At 41.4% G+C, this 14,425-nt stretch overlaps 2 protein-coding genes across 3 annotated transcripts in view; one reads left to right on the top strand and one right to left on the bottom strand.

The window, feature by feature from the left end:
- Window positions 1–90: 90 nt before the first annotated feature.
- ORMDL2 (ORMDL sphingolipid biosynthesis regulator 2) lies at window positions 91–2,641 on the bottom strand. The gene is given in 5 exon segments (XM_078145719.1): window positions 91–642; window positions 1,276–1,427; window positions 1,548–1,787; window positions 1,790–1,822; window positions 2,535–2,641. Coding segments are annotated over 5 exon segments (651 nt in total). The 5' UTR covers window positions 2,625–2,641; the 3' UTR covers window positions 91–506.
- A 194-nt stretch (window positions 2,642–2,835) lies between these two features.
- Window positions 2,836–14,425, top strand: part of SARNP (SAP domain containing ribonucleoprotein) — a 39,310-nt gene continuing 27,720 nt past the window's right edge. Inside the window, exons 1-5 of one of the 2 annotated variants that reach the window (XM_020989967.2) lie at window positions 2,836–2,933; window positions 11,219–11,318; window positions 11,616–11,662; window positions 11,982–12,049; window positions 14,369–14,420. In XM_020989967.2, the coding sequence (XP_020845626.1) occupies window positions 2,898–2,933; window positions 11,219–11,318; window positions 11,616–11,662; window positions 11,982–12,049; window positions 14,369–14,420 (303 nt within the window). In that variant the 5' untranslated portion in view covers window positions 2,836–2,897. Of the gene's footprint in view, window positions 2,934–5,485; window positions 5,570–11,218; window positions 11,319–11,615; window positions 11,663–11,981; window positions 12,050–14,368; window positions 14,421–14,425 lie in introns of those variants that run through there. The other variant, XM_020989968.2, reaches the window with a different exon arrangement.

Below are 14,425 nucleotides of genomic sequence, written 5' to 3'. Positions count from 1 at the left end.
CCACTTGCCTTGACCCTATTCTCTATGTGATTACTAATCTCTGATAACAGGTTTAGTGGGGACAAGAAACAATTTCAGGGAGGCATGGGATATGATAACACAATCAGAGGTTTATTTTAAATTTAAGATAAGGAAGAATGTAGTCTTCTCCCTCCCTTGCTTCCCACAAAGTTCTGCTGACTACCTTAGATTTACATCTGAAAAATAGCTTCTGTTACAAAGGAATATATAGCAATGATGTAAATCATTGGAAAAGAAAAACTATAGCACCAGACAGGAGAGTGGGCCCAGCCCCTATCCATCTTTCTTATCCATTTTGATTCTAAGGAACCTGTCCTTACTTCTACAGGAGAGTCATCCTACTCCTAACCCCAAATTCATCTCCCTGGAGTTGGCAAAAAAGATCAGTTGATTTCAGGTCTTCAGTAGCTAAATGGAAGGAGGATAGGCTAGCCCTTTGTTCTTTGTCCTTCCCTAGCCTGTACCTAAGTGATCATTGCCAGATCTTAGTATTTATTGATGCCAAAGAGACGGACACCATGGAACTGTGGTAACTTAGGCAGTAGTACACTGAGTAGTGAAGCTGTATTGACGATAAAGTGAGCAGCATCATATTTGGTGTAGAAGCTGGCCAGGAGGTAGCTGGGGAGAGAAAGAAGAACATGATGAAAAAGAGAGACTGGTCTCAGCTGTCTCACCTATGCCCTTACTTCTTCTTCTTCTTCCTACTGCCTCCTCCAAGTCAGTGACTTTCTATTATTTCCTTAAATGACCAGCTCTATCATAGCTAACAATCCTTAATTGTCAACACATGGAACAGCATCTCTCTTGAATGGGGAAAGATGGTTTATAGATTCAACCAAATGTATCGATCAACAGAAAATGAAAGAAGGGTCAGGCTACAACACTGAAAATGTCCCTTTGTCTCTGTTACCTTCTTCCTTTTAAATCAGTTACACCCTCATTTGTTGTACACTTAAAGAGAAAGTCTTGCACCACGGAATTTACGTTAGGTTTTCTTTGGAGTTTTCCCAGTTGCTTCTATCCCCATTGCCACCACAGGGAGGCAGCAATCCTATTTGTGGTTTAAATACTTTTGGATTTCATAACTGGTGAATTTAACACCCTCTACCCTCCTAGCATGGTTAGATCACGGGGTAGTCTTTCAATGAGTTTATAGAGATTCCACCCCTTGTGGGTGGTGCCTGCCATTTAACTGAAGTCCCCTTTGGGGCCCTTGCAACCCCTACTCTCCCTCACCCTCTGGGAACTCACAGCACAATGGGAGAAATACTGAGGAACTTTCTGGAGGAAGTGAACTGGAGCCCATAGTCCATCTGCTCCCAGTGTGTAAGGTGTCGGGCCTTGCCTTGGTCAGGAGTCTCAAAGGGTGTCCCCTTCACAGTGTGTAGGAAGACATACATAGCCTGGGAGGGGGCAAGAAGGTAGAACACATCCTTTTCAACTATGGATCTGTGGCAGGTGGGCAAATCCCCAAAGAATTAAAGTCTTGGTGAGAGAAAATGGGTTTAGGGCTGGAAGCTCACCAGGTTATGGATGACGTTGGTCAAGGTCCAGACGACTGGGATGCTGAAGAAGGGGATGCTGAGTAGGACGACATGCAGAAGCCCTACCAAGATGATGTAGGCTAGCCAGATGCCTCGGCTATTCATCACCCTTGTGTTGGGGTTCACCTCGCTGTGGGCCACCCCCACATTCATCCTGTCACAACGGTGAGTCAGGAGCTCAACTCCCCGTAGCTTCTCTTTCCTTTGGTCTGCCTCCCTCAGTTACCGGTTTGGTGACTGCAACGAACCTTGAACTTGGGGGGAGGAGGAGGAGGGGAAGGCGCCTCTCTAGTATACTGAAGCCTGAAAGACAAAAACAGGTTTGCTGGGATGAAGGGAATCAGTAACTTTCCTTTAGCCTTGGGCTAAGGGGAGCCGGCAGGGGAAAGGACGGTATGAAGAGGGGAAAGGGGGAAATGGTCTACTTTCTTTCTAGAGAAGTTCGGGCAGTCCACCCCTATCCTCCTCAGGGGTTGGACAAGGGAGCCGGACAAGGCTCGTACAAGGGGAAGTGCCGAGAGGGCAGGAGTATCAGGAACAACGCCCCTCCCATTCTCTGGTCCAGGGCTGCCATGGACGACAACCTCGGCGTGGGGAGCTGCCATTGGCCCCATTCTTTCCGAAGAATGTAGGAAGCTGCGGGAACATATTCTGGGCCTTCCGCCGACGGGGGAGGGGAGAGACGGGGAGAGCCGGCGCTCCGGGCACCGGCTCCCCACTCGAGGGGCTCTCTACGGAAGGGGCGTTCAGACCTCCTTCTTCAAGGCGAGCCGGCAGCCCACGCCCCAACCCAGCCAAGCCCCGAGTCCAAGAAACCCTTTGGCGGTAGCCCGGGGCCCCATCCCTGCTCCTCAAAGTTCACCCGCACTGCCTTCCTCCATCCCCTCTCAGTCCTGTCCCCTCACTCCCAACTCCCCTCACCTGGCGGCTCCAAGGGCCACTCCAGTCTGGCGCAAGTTAAACTACTTTACCTCGTCCACCTGTTGTCTCCTGGAAGCAGCCCCGCCCTCGATCTGTCCTCATTGGTCTTCCGCACCGGGCGCTGCCGTAGCTCATTGGCCACTCATTTTGGTGTTCAGTGTTTCGGTTAGCCAGCGGCCCCGTCACTCTGGCGGGAGGGACTCAACCCTTCTCCAATGCCCTTCGCAGGCGAGCTCTCGCGTGGGGGCGGAGCCATATTGATGGCCAACGAATGAATAAAGCTGATGGTGTAGAGTGGGAGTATAAGCAACGACTATTGGGTGGTGGTGATCCTCTGAGTCTCGGCGGGATCTCCGGAAGGCGGAGGCAGGGGGAGGGGAGGCAAACGGGGGTGGAGGGGGTGACAAGATGGCGGCGGAGACGGTGGAGCTTCACAAGCTGAAGGTACCGTGAGGGGCAGAGGCCCGGGCATGGCTGGGGGCCGAGCTCTACGAGGTGACCGGCGCCTCCTTCCCCTCATTTCTCCCTCCAGGGCTCCCCTCATTGTTGTCCTGGTTCTCTTCCTCGTTAGACTGTTCTTCTCTGGGGCCTTCTTCCTCCCCCTTCATGCTGGCCCTATTCTCGTTCCTTCCCCCCTGCCATCTTTCCTCTCCGTTCGGGGGGTGCTACTCTCCTTATGGCTCCTCCCTTCCTCTTTTTTGCAGCCCCCGCTTTCTCCTGCTCTCCCGAGAGTGCGTGGTTCCCTCTCCCCTTGTGGGGAGGCAGGGGAGATAGCACGTTAGAACTCTTCTCGCCTCCTGCTCCCTACGTCTCTGCCCCCGACCCCCTTTCCATACCCCCGGCCTCTCTTCCGAGTCCAGGGGTCCCCAGCAAGCTGGGTTAATGGCACCCACGTGGGTTGTGTGTTTGTCTGGCTCGCAGGGATGTCTCGGGGATGCTTCCGGCTCCATCCTAGGCGCTGTTATGGTACCTGAATCCAACCCAGAAGCCCGGGAGGGCCTTGGAATGGGGACCCCTAGCATCCCCTCCTCTCACCTCAGGGACTTGATGGCATTTGGATGAAGCTACAACCCTTAAATGCCTTGAGGAGGCACTGTCATCTCCTCAGAATAAGAGATTTTCCTTCCTAAAGATTTTTTTTTGCAAGCTTGTGGAAAAACCCAGTTTTCCCTATTATCCTTCACTTCCTGGACCCTCCACTTCCTTTTGTGTCATCTTCTGGGTAGTATGAGATGCTTCACAAAGATTTTAGAATTTTTTTTTTGAGGAAAGAATTAATCTCCTTTAAGTAAAAGAGATTTTGGTTGATTTTTAGGTGTTTGTTTAGAATTTGGCAAACAGTCCGCCCTGTCAGGTAGTGGTTGCTCATTTCGTTTTAGGAAACTTAAGCTAAAAACCGATATCCTTTATTATATAATATACTAAGTGCTCTGCAAGATTTGCAAAAGCTGCATCACCTGGCTTGTAGATGCTCACGGTTTAAGTCTTATCTAATAGGAAAAAAAAGTTTATATTTTCCTGGATATACTCTGAAATAGGTGCTACTAAAACGTTTAGCCCTAGCAGCATGGACTTTTTATTCTCTTAGATTCTGCTTGGCTTAATCAATTTTATTCTTATTGTATCAGCTTCTGAGATTGTAAGGTTGATTATAACCTTTACATTTCCATAGCATGTCGGTTTTTTTTTTCTGGACTGATTTCAGCATCAAAGTCTACTTTAGAAGAACATGGGGAAGGAGCCGGAAAGGAGCCTATCCCTATGCTACAGGAATTCTTAACTTTTTTAGTGTCATCAACACCATTAGCAGTCAGGTGAAGCCTATAATCCTGTTCTTAGAATAATACATTTAAATGCATAAAATAAAATCATAAGGTGTAACCAGTTATATTGAAATACGTTATCTAAATGTTTTTAAAAACAAGTTCACAAACCCCAGGTTAAGAACCTCTGCTCTAGAAACAACTGAGTCTTCTTTTCCCTCTTGAAATACTATCTCTCACCTCTCACAACATCTAAAGGGGTTTGGCATCATTATTTATATTGAGAGAGTTCTGCTTTATTTACTATATAGGAGGGCTTCTTAGTCAAGGGGGATGTGGGCAGATTTCAGAGGGTCCATGAACTTGGTTGAGGGGGGAAATGTCAAGTTTCACTAAACTTTAACTGAAATTTAGCATTTCCTTCAATTATATAAAAACATTCTGAGGAGTCCTTAAGCTTCACTAGACTGCGAGAGGTGTCCATGACATGTAACAGGAGGTTAAGGAACCCCTGCTTTGGAGCTTCACATTTTAATTCTTCTAACTTATGGGAAATACAGAATTTTCTTGAGGAGTAAGATATTGACGTTGGGTGGGAAAAGTGATATTAGCTTACTTGAATAGAGCTTTAAGAGATAATTGGAAGAGAATGCTTAAAACTCTACCTTTTACATCATTTTCATTTAAAAAAAGGAGGTGTGGACTGATATTTCCATACTGGTTAAAAGGGCCTGTAGGTTTGTCATATTCACATTCAAATCCTCCCCCCCACTTTTTTTTTTTGTCCTATGACCCAAAAGTCCTTAAATTAAGCCGCTTGCCGACTGGAGGCCTTCCGTAAAGTGAGCACTAATGAGATTTAGTAGCTCTGGGGTCAAGTCCTGCCACTGACTCCTACTGACTATGTGACCTTGAGCAGGTCACATAACCTCCCTGGGCCTCGGTTTCCTCATCTGTAAAATGAGGAAGCTATACTACATGGCTTCTGAGGGCCCTTCCAGCTCTAGCGCTATGATCTTTTGATTACTATTCTCTCTTGAAATGATTGTTTATTTTGACCCTATCCCTTTTGACTCTAAATTTGTTAAAAATGTAAAGAAATGCAACCACCACAAAGTACAAACTGGCAACAGAGAAAGCTGAATGGTGGAGAGCAATGTTTTTTGAAATACAGGAATGGGGACTGGATCTGTGATTTCACTGTTATATTGGTTTTCATTGGTTTTCCATTAATTCTAGCAGCTCTTGGCTTGTCTTTCATAATGTCTTGACTACAGTCACAACTCCTGGATGAGGAAACTCCCTCTACTAATGCAGGTTGGCATCTTCTCTGCAACTTATTGTCTTAGAGAGTTGCTTAGAGCACTGAGAAGTTAAGTGACTTGCCCAGGGTCACACAGCCAGTATGTTTCAGAGGCAGGACTTGACCTCAGGTTTTCCTGGAATAAGCTTGTGTGCCAAGTGCCACACAAACCACTATAGGAATAGTTGTAAAGCCAAACTATGTAATGGGAATTCATTTTAATAGCAAATATTTATAGTAGCATTGCCTGTCCTTTCAGGGATAGTTTAGTATTGTGGTACAGTGGAAAGAGTATTGACTCTGGAGTCAGACCTGGGTTCATATCCTACCTTTGATGCTTCCCACCTGTGTCACCTTAGGCGTGAATCACTTAATCTCCCTGGGCTTCAGTTTCCTCACCTGTAAAACGAGGGGGTTGAATTTAGATGGCTGTGAGGTCCCTTCCAGCTCTATATCTATGACTTTTAAATTCCGTATTTGGTCTCTGCCCTTTTTCAGAGATCTGTATTTTAAGAGCTGCTTTTGACAATCACTTAAGTAATTATGGATTGCTTGTTATGTAGTAGTAACACTGTAGATGTTATGAAAGAAAACAAAATTAAAAGTCAAAGTAAGGTGCTTCTCTTTGAAATATATTTGATAGAGACAAATATACACACATGAAGTTACTTGAAAATTTTCATTTCAGGGTGGTACATTTTAAAAGGACATGGACAATAATATTAGCCTAAGTGTCTATATAGGACTTTATGGTTTATATCCTCAACAGTATTGTGAGATAGGTAGTGTTAAATATTATTATTTCCATGTTATAGATGAAGAAACTGAAGTGCATGTTAATGGACTTGCCTGTGTAGTTGTACAACTAGTGAATGTCAGATCTAGGATATGAATTCTGCTCTTTCTCTTTACCCCACACCACCTCTCAAATTAGAGCATGTCTATAGTTAGATTGGCTGGAATGATGAAAGGTCTGGAATCCATGTCATGTAAGGATTACTTGAAGAAACTAGGTGTCTTTAATCCAGAGAAGGGAAGACTTGGGTATGTGATAGATGTTATCTTTTTTTTTAAAATTTTTAAAAGTTTTGTTTTTGTTTTTCTCTCTTGTGTTTAAACCACAATTATTTTCTCTTAAGTCCCCCCCCCCCCCATAGTTCCCTTTAACAAAAACCCAGAAACAGCTAAGTAGAGCTGTGGTGTATATTGCATTCCACATCAGTAGTCTCCATCTTTCTATTGAGGGGAGGAAGGTATGTTTCTATATTGGTTCTCTAGGATAGAGACTGTTCATTTATTTTCCTTTACATTAATACTCAATGTGCATATAATTCTTGTAGTTATGTTTTCTTCACTCTGAATCAGGTAATACTAGTTCTCTTGATTTCTTGAAATTTTCATTTCTATCATTTCTTTCTACAGTTTTTCATTCTGTTCACATACCACCATGTGTTCAGCCATTCCTCAATCAAGGGAGCCCTTTTTGCTTCTATTTTATTGCTAATAATAATAGCTAACTTTTTATTAATGCTTTAAGGTTTGCCAAGTACTTTATCCATATGATATCTTATTTGAGCCTTACAACAGCACTGTGGGGTAGGTGCTATTATTATCCCCATTTTACAGATGAGGAAACTGTGGCTGACAGTGGTTTAAATGGTTAAGTCACTTGCCCAGGCTCATGCAGCCAGTAAATGCCTGAGGCAGGATTCCAACTCCAGTCTTCATGTAATTCTGTCTGCTCTGCCACCTAGCTGCTTCCCAAAGAGGCATCACAAAGAGTGCTGGCACAAATAGTTTGTTATACATAGCTCTGTGTATAAAGTAGTATATGAACACTTGAGTGGCTTGATATTTAGGATGGTTAGACTAGTTCACAGTACCACCAATAGTGCATTAGTGTTCTCTGTCTTCCCAAAGCTCCTCCATCATTTACTTTTTCTGTAGGTGTGAGGTAAAACCTTTGGAGGTTTAATTTGTATTTTTCCTACTAATCGATTTAGAGCAGTTTTTCTTCTGATGCTTGATCATTTGCTTTTCTTCTGAAACTTGTTTTTTCATGCCCTTTGTGTGGGTATGTTCATAGCCATTTATCTTTAGAGGGATGGCTCTTCAAATATTAAGGGGGTTGTTATGTTTTTTTTAATCACTCTAAGCAAGGTTTTTTTTTTCAAACTGTTTTTGTGTCAAGAATCCTTTTGACAGTCTGGTGAAATCTGTGGACTCCTCAGAATAATATTTTTACATGCATAAATTAAAATATGTAGGATTGCAAAGGATTACCAATTAACCTGAATTCAGGGACTGTTTCCTCCCTACCTCACCCTCTTAAGAACTCTTGTTCTGGTGGCCAGATCTAGGATCAGTGAGAAGCTTCATGGAAGTAGGCTTCTACTCAACATAAGGAAAAACTTCTTAATGAAAGCTGCTCAAAAATATTTTGTGACTTACCAAACTCTTTGTCACTTGAAGTATTTGAGCAGAGAAGGTCTAGATGATCATCTGTCAGACATGTTGTATAAGATATTCCTACCTTGGATTGATTTGGATATTGGATAGGATATTCCTATCTTGGATGGATTAAGGTTGAACTAGTTGACCTCCAAGATTTATCTCAACTCTGAACTAATAATTTTATTAATTCTGAGCCCAAGCTAAATATTAACAAATGCAAGATTACACTGTAAATTAGCATACCCAACCACAACATAGGTAAATATTTTTTAGTACCTACTACATACTAGAATGTAGCATATAGAAATGCGAAGTATGAAATATTCCTTTTTCTAAAGGGGCTTATAATCTAGTTGGAGAGAGAATAATTAAAACACATGAAAAGCTTAATAGCAATTTGCTATTATAATAGGATATCACTGATTAATACATCCTTTCCCCTAGTTCTGCAGATAATTGCTAAAAGAGGTCAGAAAAGGGAGAGATACTTAGGATGAAGGAGGGAGTGGGGATTTGAACTTGAGCTAGAACAGGGTTTCTTAAACTTTTTCTTCTTGTGACCTTTTCATCGCTTCTTAAACTGTGGGTCGTGACCTGACGCATGGGTCACGACCCATAGTTTAAGAAGCGATGATTTCTAGACTGCTAGATAGGATGGGAGAGGGTATTCTACTTAGATGTTAGCAGAAAGTAGAGGTAGAAAATTGTATTAAGGATTGGGATAATCAAGTAAGGAAGTGATCATTATAGAAGAGGTAAGTTTTGTGATTCTGGCAGGTTTTTTTGTTTGTTTGTTGTTTGCTTTTTGAGAGGGCTGAATTTAACCTACCTGCTCCCATGGCTCCGGTCCTAATTTCTTGCCATTCCTACTATCAGACTTTCTATATGTCTGCTTTACTTCCTATGCATCTATTTTGACTGACTTTTCTCAGCCAGAGTGCTAGAAGCTTTTGGAGAAGAGGATAATATTACCTCTGTGGATTCACAGCAGGGTCTTGGAATCAAAATTAATATTTACTTTGTTTTTGTAGTGCTAATTAGTGCACCTGACAGCCAGTGTCTAAAATGAGCCAGCTGAAATGAGGGATGTATGTGTCTGTGGTCAGTTGCACTCGAGTGACCAAACTCACTCATTCACTCTCTCTCTCTGTCTCTCTCTCTCTCTCTGTCTCTGTCTCTGTCTCTCTCTCTCTCTCTCATAGAAGTTTATAGGATAGGGGACCGAAAGTGGTCAGTGTGGTTTGCTTAGATAGGAATGAATTTTCTCTGTATTAGTTCCAAGACACCAAAGGAATTAAATAAGATTTCATCATTAGACTCTAGGCATATCTTGAAGAGCATAGTTAGTGACTTCTGGGACCTGAGAGTAATTTACACATGCCTTTCCCCAAGGAAACTATATGTAGTTAGTATACTGTAGTTTGCTCAGTTTTTTTTTTTTTGGCTAGGCAGTGGGGTTAAGTGACTTGCCCAGGGTCACATAGCTAGTAAGTGTTATGTGTCTGAGGCTGGATTCAAACTCAGGCCTCCTGACTTCAGGGCCGGTGCTCTATCTACTGTGCCGTCTAGCTGCCCCTGCTCAGTTATTTTTACCAAGAAAGAAGAGGATAGTTTCAGATAACCCAGAACAGTAGATAGAATGCAAACCCAGATTTTTTTGCTTTATATTTTTAAAATTTATTAGGCTTTTTAATTTTTAGAACTTTTTTTGCTTTATAATTGTTTTCATACACTTGCCAGCACAAAGTACTGCTAGGAAAACTCGATTTTTTTTTTTTGGTAAAAATTTAAGGGAAGAGACTAGAGGCTTGTGATAATACACAGGAATGTATGTAGGTTGGAACTTTATTGAGGTCATTCTTATGTCTTGAATCTGTCCCTTTAAATAATCCCACCACTGGGCATAATACCTCAAGGAGATCAAAGACTGAAATAGTTCCAATGTATAGCAAATTGTCATAGCAGCACCTTTTGTGGTAGCAAAGAACTGGAAACAAGATGTCCATCATTTGGGGAATGGCTGAACAAATTTTGGTAATAATATTATATGGTAAGAATTGATGAATATGAAGATGTAAGAGAAAAATAGGAAGAATTATTTAAAATAAGCAGAATCAGAAGAACAACAGACAGGAGGACTATGGTGATATAAATGAAAAGCTCACTAAAGTGAAGCTTAGTAATGGTCTTGGAGAATAGATAATGAAATATACCATCTTCTGGCTGGAGATCTACTGGAGCAGAGTGTTGTATACATTATCAAATGTGCCTGATATCTTTTTTGGTAGGGAGGATTCATTTCTGGAAATGGATGAGAGATGGTGTTTCTAGAAGTAACTGATATAAGAACAAAAGGTGTCAATGCAGTTTAGTTTTATTTAAAGAGTGTTTTCAGTGTTTGAGGATGTTAGGAAAAAGGTAGATTAGCTCTGTTAATGAAGTGGTTGAGTAGGATAAAGAACAATTAGAAATTGAACTGTTTTTCATTTTTCGTACATTTTGTCTTGGGGTGGCCACGTCACCCCCAAAATAAATAAATGCATGATTGTATATGTGTATAAATATATAATTGATGCCTTTTGTTTTTTATCACCTACATTTCCCAGAGTATCCCTCCTAGAGAGCCATCCCTTCTAATGAATTTTAAAAAGGAAAAAAGAAATGTTCATTGAAACTAACCAATATTGTAGGTCCAAAGAAGTAGAAGGAGGTACATTTCTCTTATCTCTTCTTTGTGGATAAGCTTTTCACAGCATTCCATTTCTGTATTTTTGCTGCTTTTCTTCTTTCCATTTCTGTTGTCATTGTGCATATTATTTTCATGGTTCTGCTTACTTCACTCTAGACCACTTCACATAAGTCTTCCTTCCTTTCATCATTTTTTTATTGTATGGTAATATTGTATTACATACATGTGCCACAGTTTGTTTAGCTATTCCTCAATTGGTGGGCATCTACTTTGTCTCTTTTTATTTGCTATTACAAAAATGCTGACATTACTATTTTGCTATATATGGAGCCTTTCTTTTTATCATTGATAAAAATAAAATTTGGTATACAACCAGCAGTGGAATCTTGGATAATTCTAAATTGCTTTCGAGAATCATTGAACTAACTCAGTTTTACCAACTGTGTATTAGTGGGTTACCTCTCTTTTTTAGCTACTTGGGTGCGTCTGTGGGACTAAGAAGTTTCTTATGTTTTCCCAGCTTGCTGAGCTGAAGCAAGAATGTCTTGCACGGGGCCTGGAGACCAAAGGAATTAAGCAGGATCTCATTAATAGACTCCAGGCTTATCTTGAAGAGCATGGTAAGTGTCTTCTGGGGCTTGAGAGTAATTTACATATGCCTTTCCCCAAGGAAACTATAGGTAGTTGGTATAATTTTGATCAGTTATTTTTACCAAGGAAGAGGAGGATGGTTCCAGGTAATCCAGAATAGTAGATGTAATGCAAAAACAGATTTTTTTGCTTTATACTGCATCTGTATCATCCGTATTGAGTTTTGCTTAGGCTAATACTTAAATTATGTTTTTCTCTCTAAGTATACAAAGATTAGGAGTAAGCTTTGCATCACTATTTGATGTATGTGTTTTAATTTCCTTTAGCTGAAGAGGAGGCCAATGAAGAAGACGTTCTGGGAGATGAAACAGAGGTGAGTTATAAAGGTATGATATTCTTTAGTAACCAGCCAGTGCCATGTCCTAGGTCCATTACTTTAATATTAGCCAGTTTTGGAGTTATCTTTACCTGTTGGAAGGGCTGTTGCTTTTCCTGAAAATGGACTGGCCAGGTACAGAGAGGATCTCAGAATTAGAGCTGGAAGGGACACGAGAGATGATTTGGTATCCACTTAGGAGGGATAATCAGCGTGGGAAGGGACAAAGTTTCAGGGGTACTCACTTAGGCATTCTGAAAACCTTTTTGCTAATGAATGTTTCATATTTAATTTGTGTTAACTAATTTGGTTTTAGGAAGAAGAACCAAAGCCAGTAGAAATACCTGTCAAAGAAGAAGAACCTCCAGAGAAAACTGCTGATGTGTAACTATTTCTCACTCAGCCTCTTTTTTAAAAAATTAATTAGACTATGGAGTTAAGGCATTTTTGATTTGATTAGGTTTGATGTTTTTTCTGATTTCTCCAGAAAAGCATGTTTAGGCTATATGAGGAATGGCCACTGTATTGTCTCTTTCTTATAATGCCTTCCTTTCCTGAAGAGGCTGCATGGTTTTATTCCAAATTCATGGTCATAGAAAAGCAAAACAGTTTGTTCCCGGGTTACAGAGTAGGGATTACTATTCAGGTGGCTAATAGCCAGGTCTAGAATAATTCCTTTAAGCTCTGCTTTTCCACCAGAGGAACAACAGAGTAGGTGAATCCATAAATACTCTCTCCTAGGACCTGTAGAATAAGGAAAGATGGTATTGAGGAGAATGATGTATATATATTTTTTTATTGTAGTGGAAAAAGGGGAAGTCAGGGCATTAAAGTGAGAAATGGATGTCAGTTTACCTAAATTTTCTTAGCAAACCTAATCATTACCTTTGCTGGGGGGTGAGATGTCTTTTTTACAAATGCTCTTTAGGGGCTTCAACATTTCAGAGCAGCTCAATATCCTTTTATTTCAATTGAATCTGTTCCTTACATCTATATTACCTCTGTTATTCCTACAAGCCTGAGTTAATTGTAGACTTTGGTAGCTAGAAATGGTGATTTTTGGAAATTGCAGCACCTATTCATTATGCTCTGGAACAAACAGAATGGTTTTTGTCATTTTTTGCTCAGATGGTTTTAATTCCTTGAATTAATGAGGTTAGGGTAAGGGGAATTTGAAGCCCTTTTTTCAGATTATATGTGTTTATTTGAAGCACTTTTGGACTAAATAAGCTATCAGGTTCACTTTTGGACTAAATAAGCTACCTGGACTAACCTGGTGCAGAGGGTATCTATGGCTATAGATTGTGTATAGTATTATTTATGAATATGGAGAGACTTCTTATTGGAACAGTAGTGATTACCCTTGAGCCCCAGATTATGATGTCTTTTTACTGCTTGAGTTTAATTGAGTAGAGGAGAGCTGGAGCAGAGAGGAAGGAAGTTCTCTTTCTACCATTAGGGACTGAAGTGATTTGTACATCAAGATTGGAATGTAGAGGAAGTCGTTAGCCTGGGGCTGGGGTTGGTGGTGGTGGTGATGTGTGTGGGGGAGTGGGGGTGCTGTTCTTTTAATGGTGTTGGACTTCAAGTAAGACATTAAACTCCTGAGGCTCTTTATGCCTAAACTGGAGGAGCTGGGAGTGGGGGGTGGGTGGGGTGGGGAGTGAGGTGAAGGAATGCTGAAAGATCTCCAAATTTATGAGAAAATAGTACTATGTAAGGATTCAGAAGCTTTGCTAAAAGCTGATCATTCCACTCGGGACTTATTTTGGTGCATTATTGTCTGTCAAACATTTTAAAGCAGCGACCTTTATCTTAACTTTGGTCTAGTATTCTACCAGATGCCCTTCAGTTTCCAGTTTGATCAACTGGGCAGAGTTAAATAGGGCAGAACTAGGTTACAGTCAGCAGGGGGCACCTCTTGCCTGACTTAGTGTAGGGTGCTCTGACAAAAGGGTGGAGGGGGGAACGAGTTCCTGTTCCAGAATTGCTTCCTCTGAAAATGTCATTAAACCATTACTACCTTTCAGGGCATCAAATGGGAAAACTGTCCAGGAGACTGGAACAAAAGCCGCCCATGCCTCTAAATAAGGGACCTTAATGAGGCTGGTTATGACCCACAGTTTTATGGGAGTTGTTTGGTGGAGCGTTAATGCCCTTCCATTTATCCTGGGTACTTCCGAACTTTGTCTCCCGCCCCTCTGGTCCCCCTTCTTTTGTTTTCTCTCTTAAACCTTTTGACCAGTAACTCGGCCATGTTTTCCTAAGACAAACTGACCCCCGCCTCCTTCCTCCTAACTCCCTTTGGCATTTTCATTTGTCCCACTTCCAGGGTTCCAGCTGGAGCTGTAGGCCCCTGAGAAATGGGGGAAACAGAGCCTGTGGAGCACACATATGAGTTGTGATGTCAAAAAATGAGAAATGGTTATGAAAGAATAGCTATTAGCTCAAAAAGGAATTGAGAGTTTCTTAGAATAAGGGTAATGATTTCTGGTGTGTTGCTATGCATATTTCTTTTCAAATTCCTGAAATTATCTTTTCTGATTTTAAATTATTGTATCTTAGCTGTAGTTTGTTGTGTCAATTTGTCTTTTTCAGTGGGTGGCAGACCCCAGAATTCATATTGGAAGTGTAATCATAGTGTCAAGGTGTAGGCTGCCAGGATTTTTTGATTTGTTCTCTCTTCTCTTCCTTCTCCTCCAGGGCAGCAGAAAAGAAGGTAGTGAAAATCACATCTGAAATACCACAGACTGAGGTAAG

This window comes from Phascolarctos cinereus, unplaced genomic scaffold, assembly GCF_003287225.1.
Source record: "Phascolarctos cinereus isolate Bilbo 61053 unplaced genomic scaffold, phaCin_HiC Scaffold_1;HRSCAF=81, whole genome shotgun sequence".
NCBI classification, from domain to species: Eukaryota; Metazoa; Chordata; class Mammalia; order Diprotodontia; family Phascolarctidae; genus Phascolarctos; species Phascolarctos cinereus.
The sequence above is the reverse complement of the archived record's forward strand: the minus strand, read 5'-3'. Positions and strand labels throughout refer to the sequence as shown.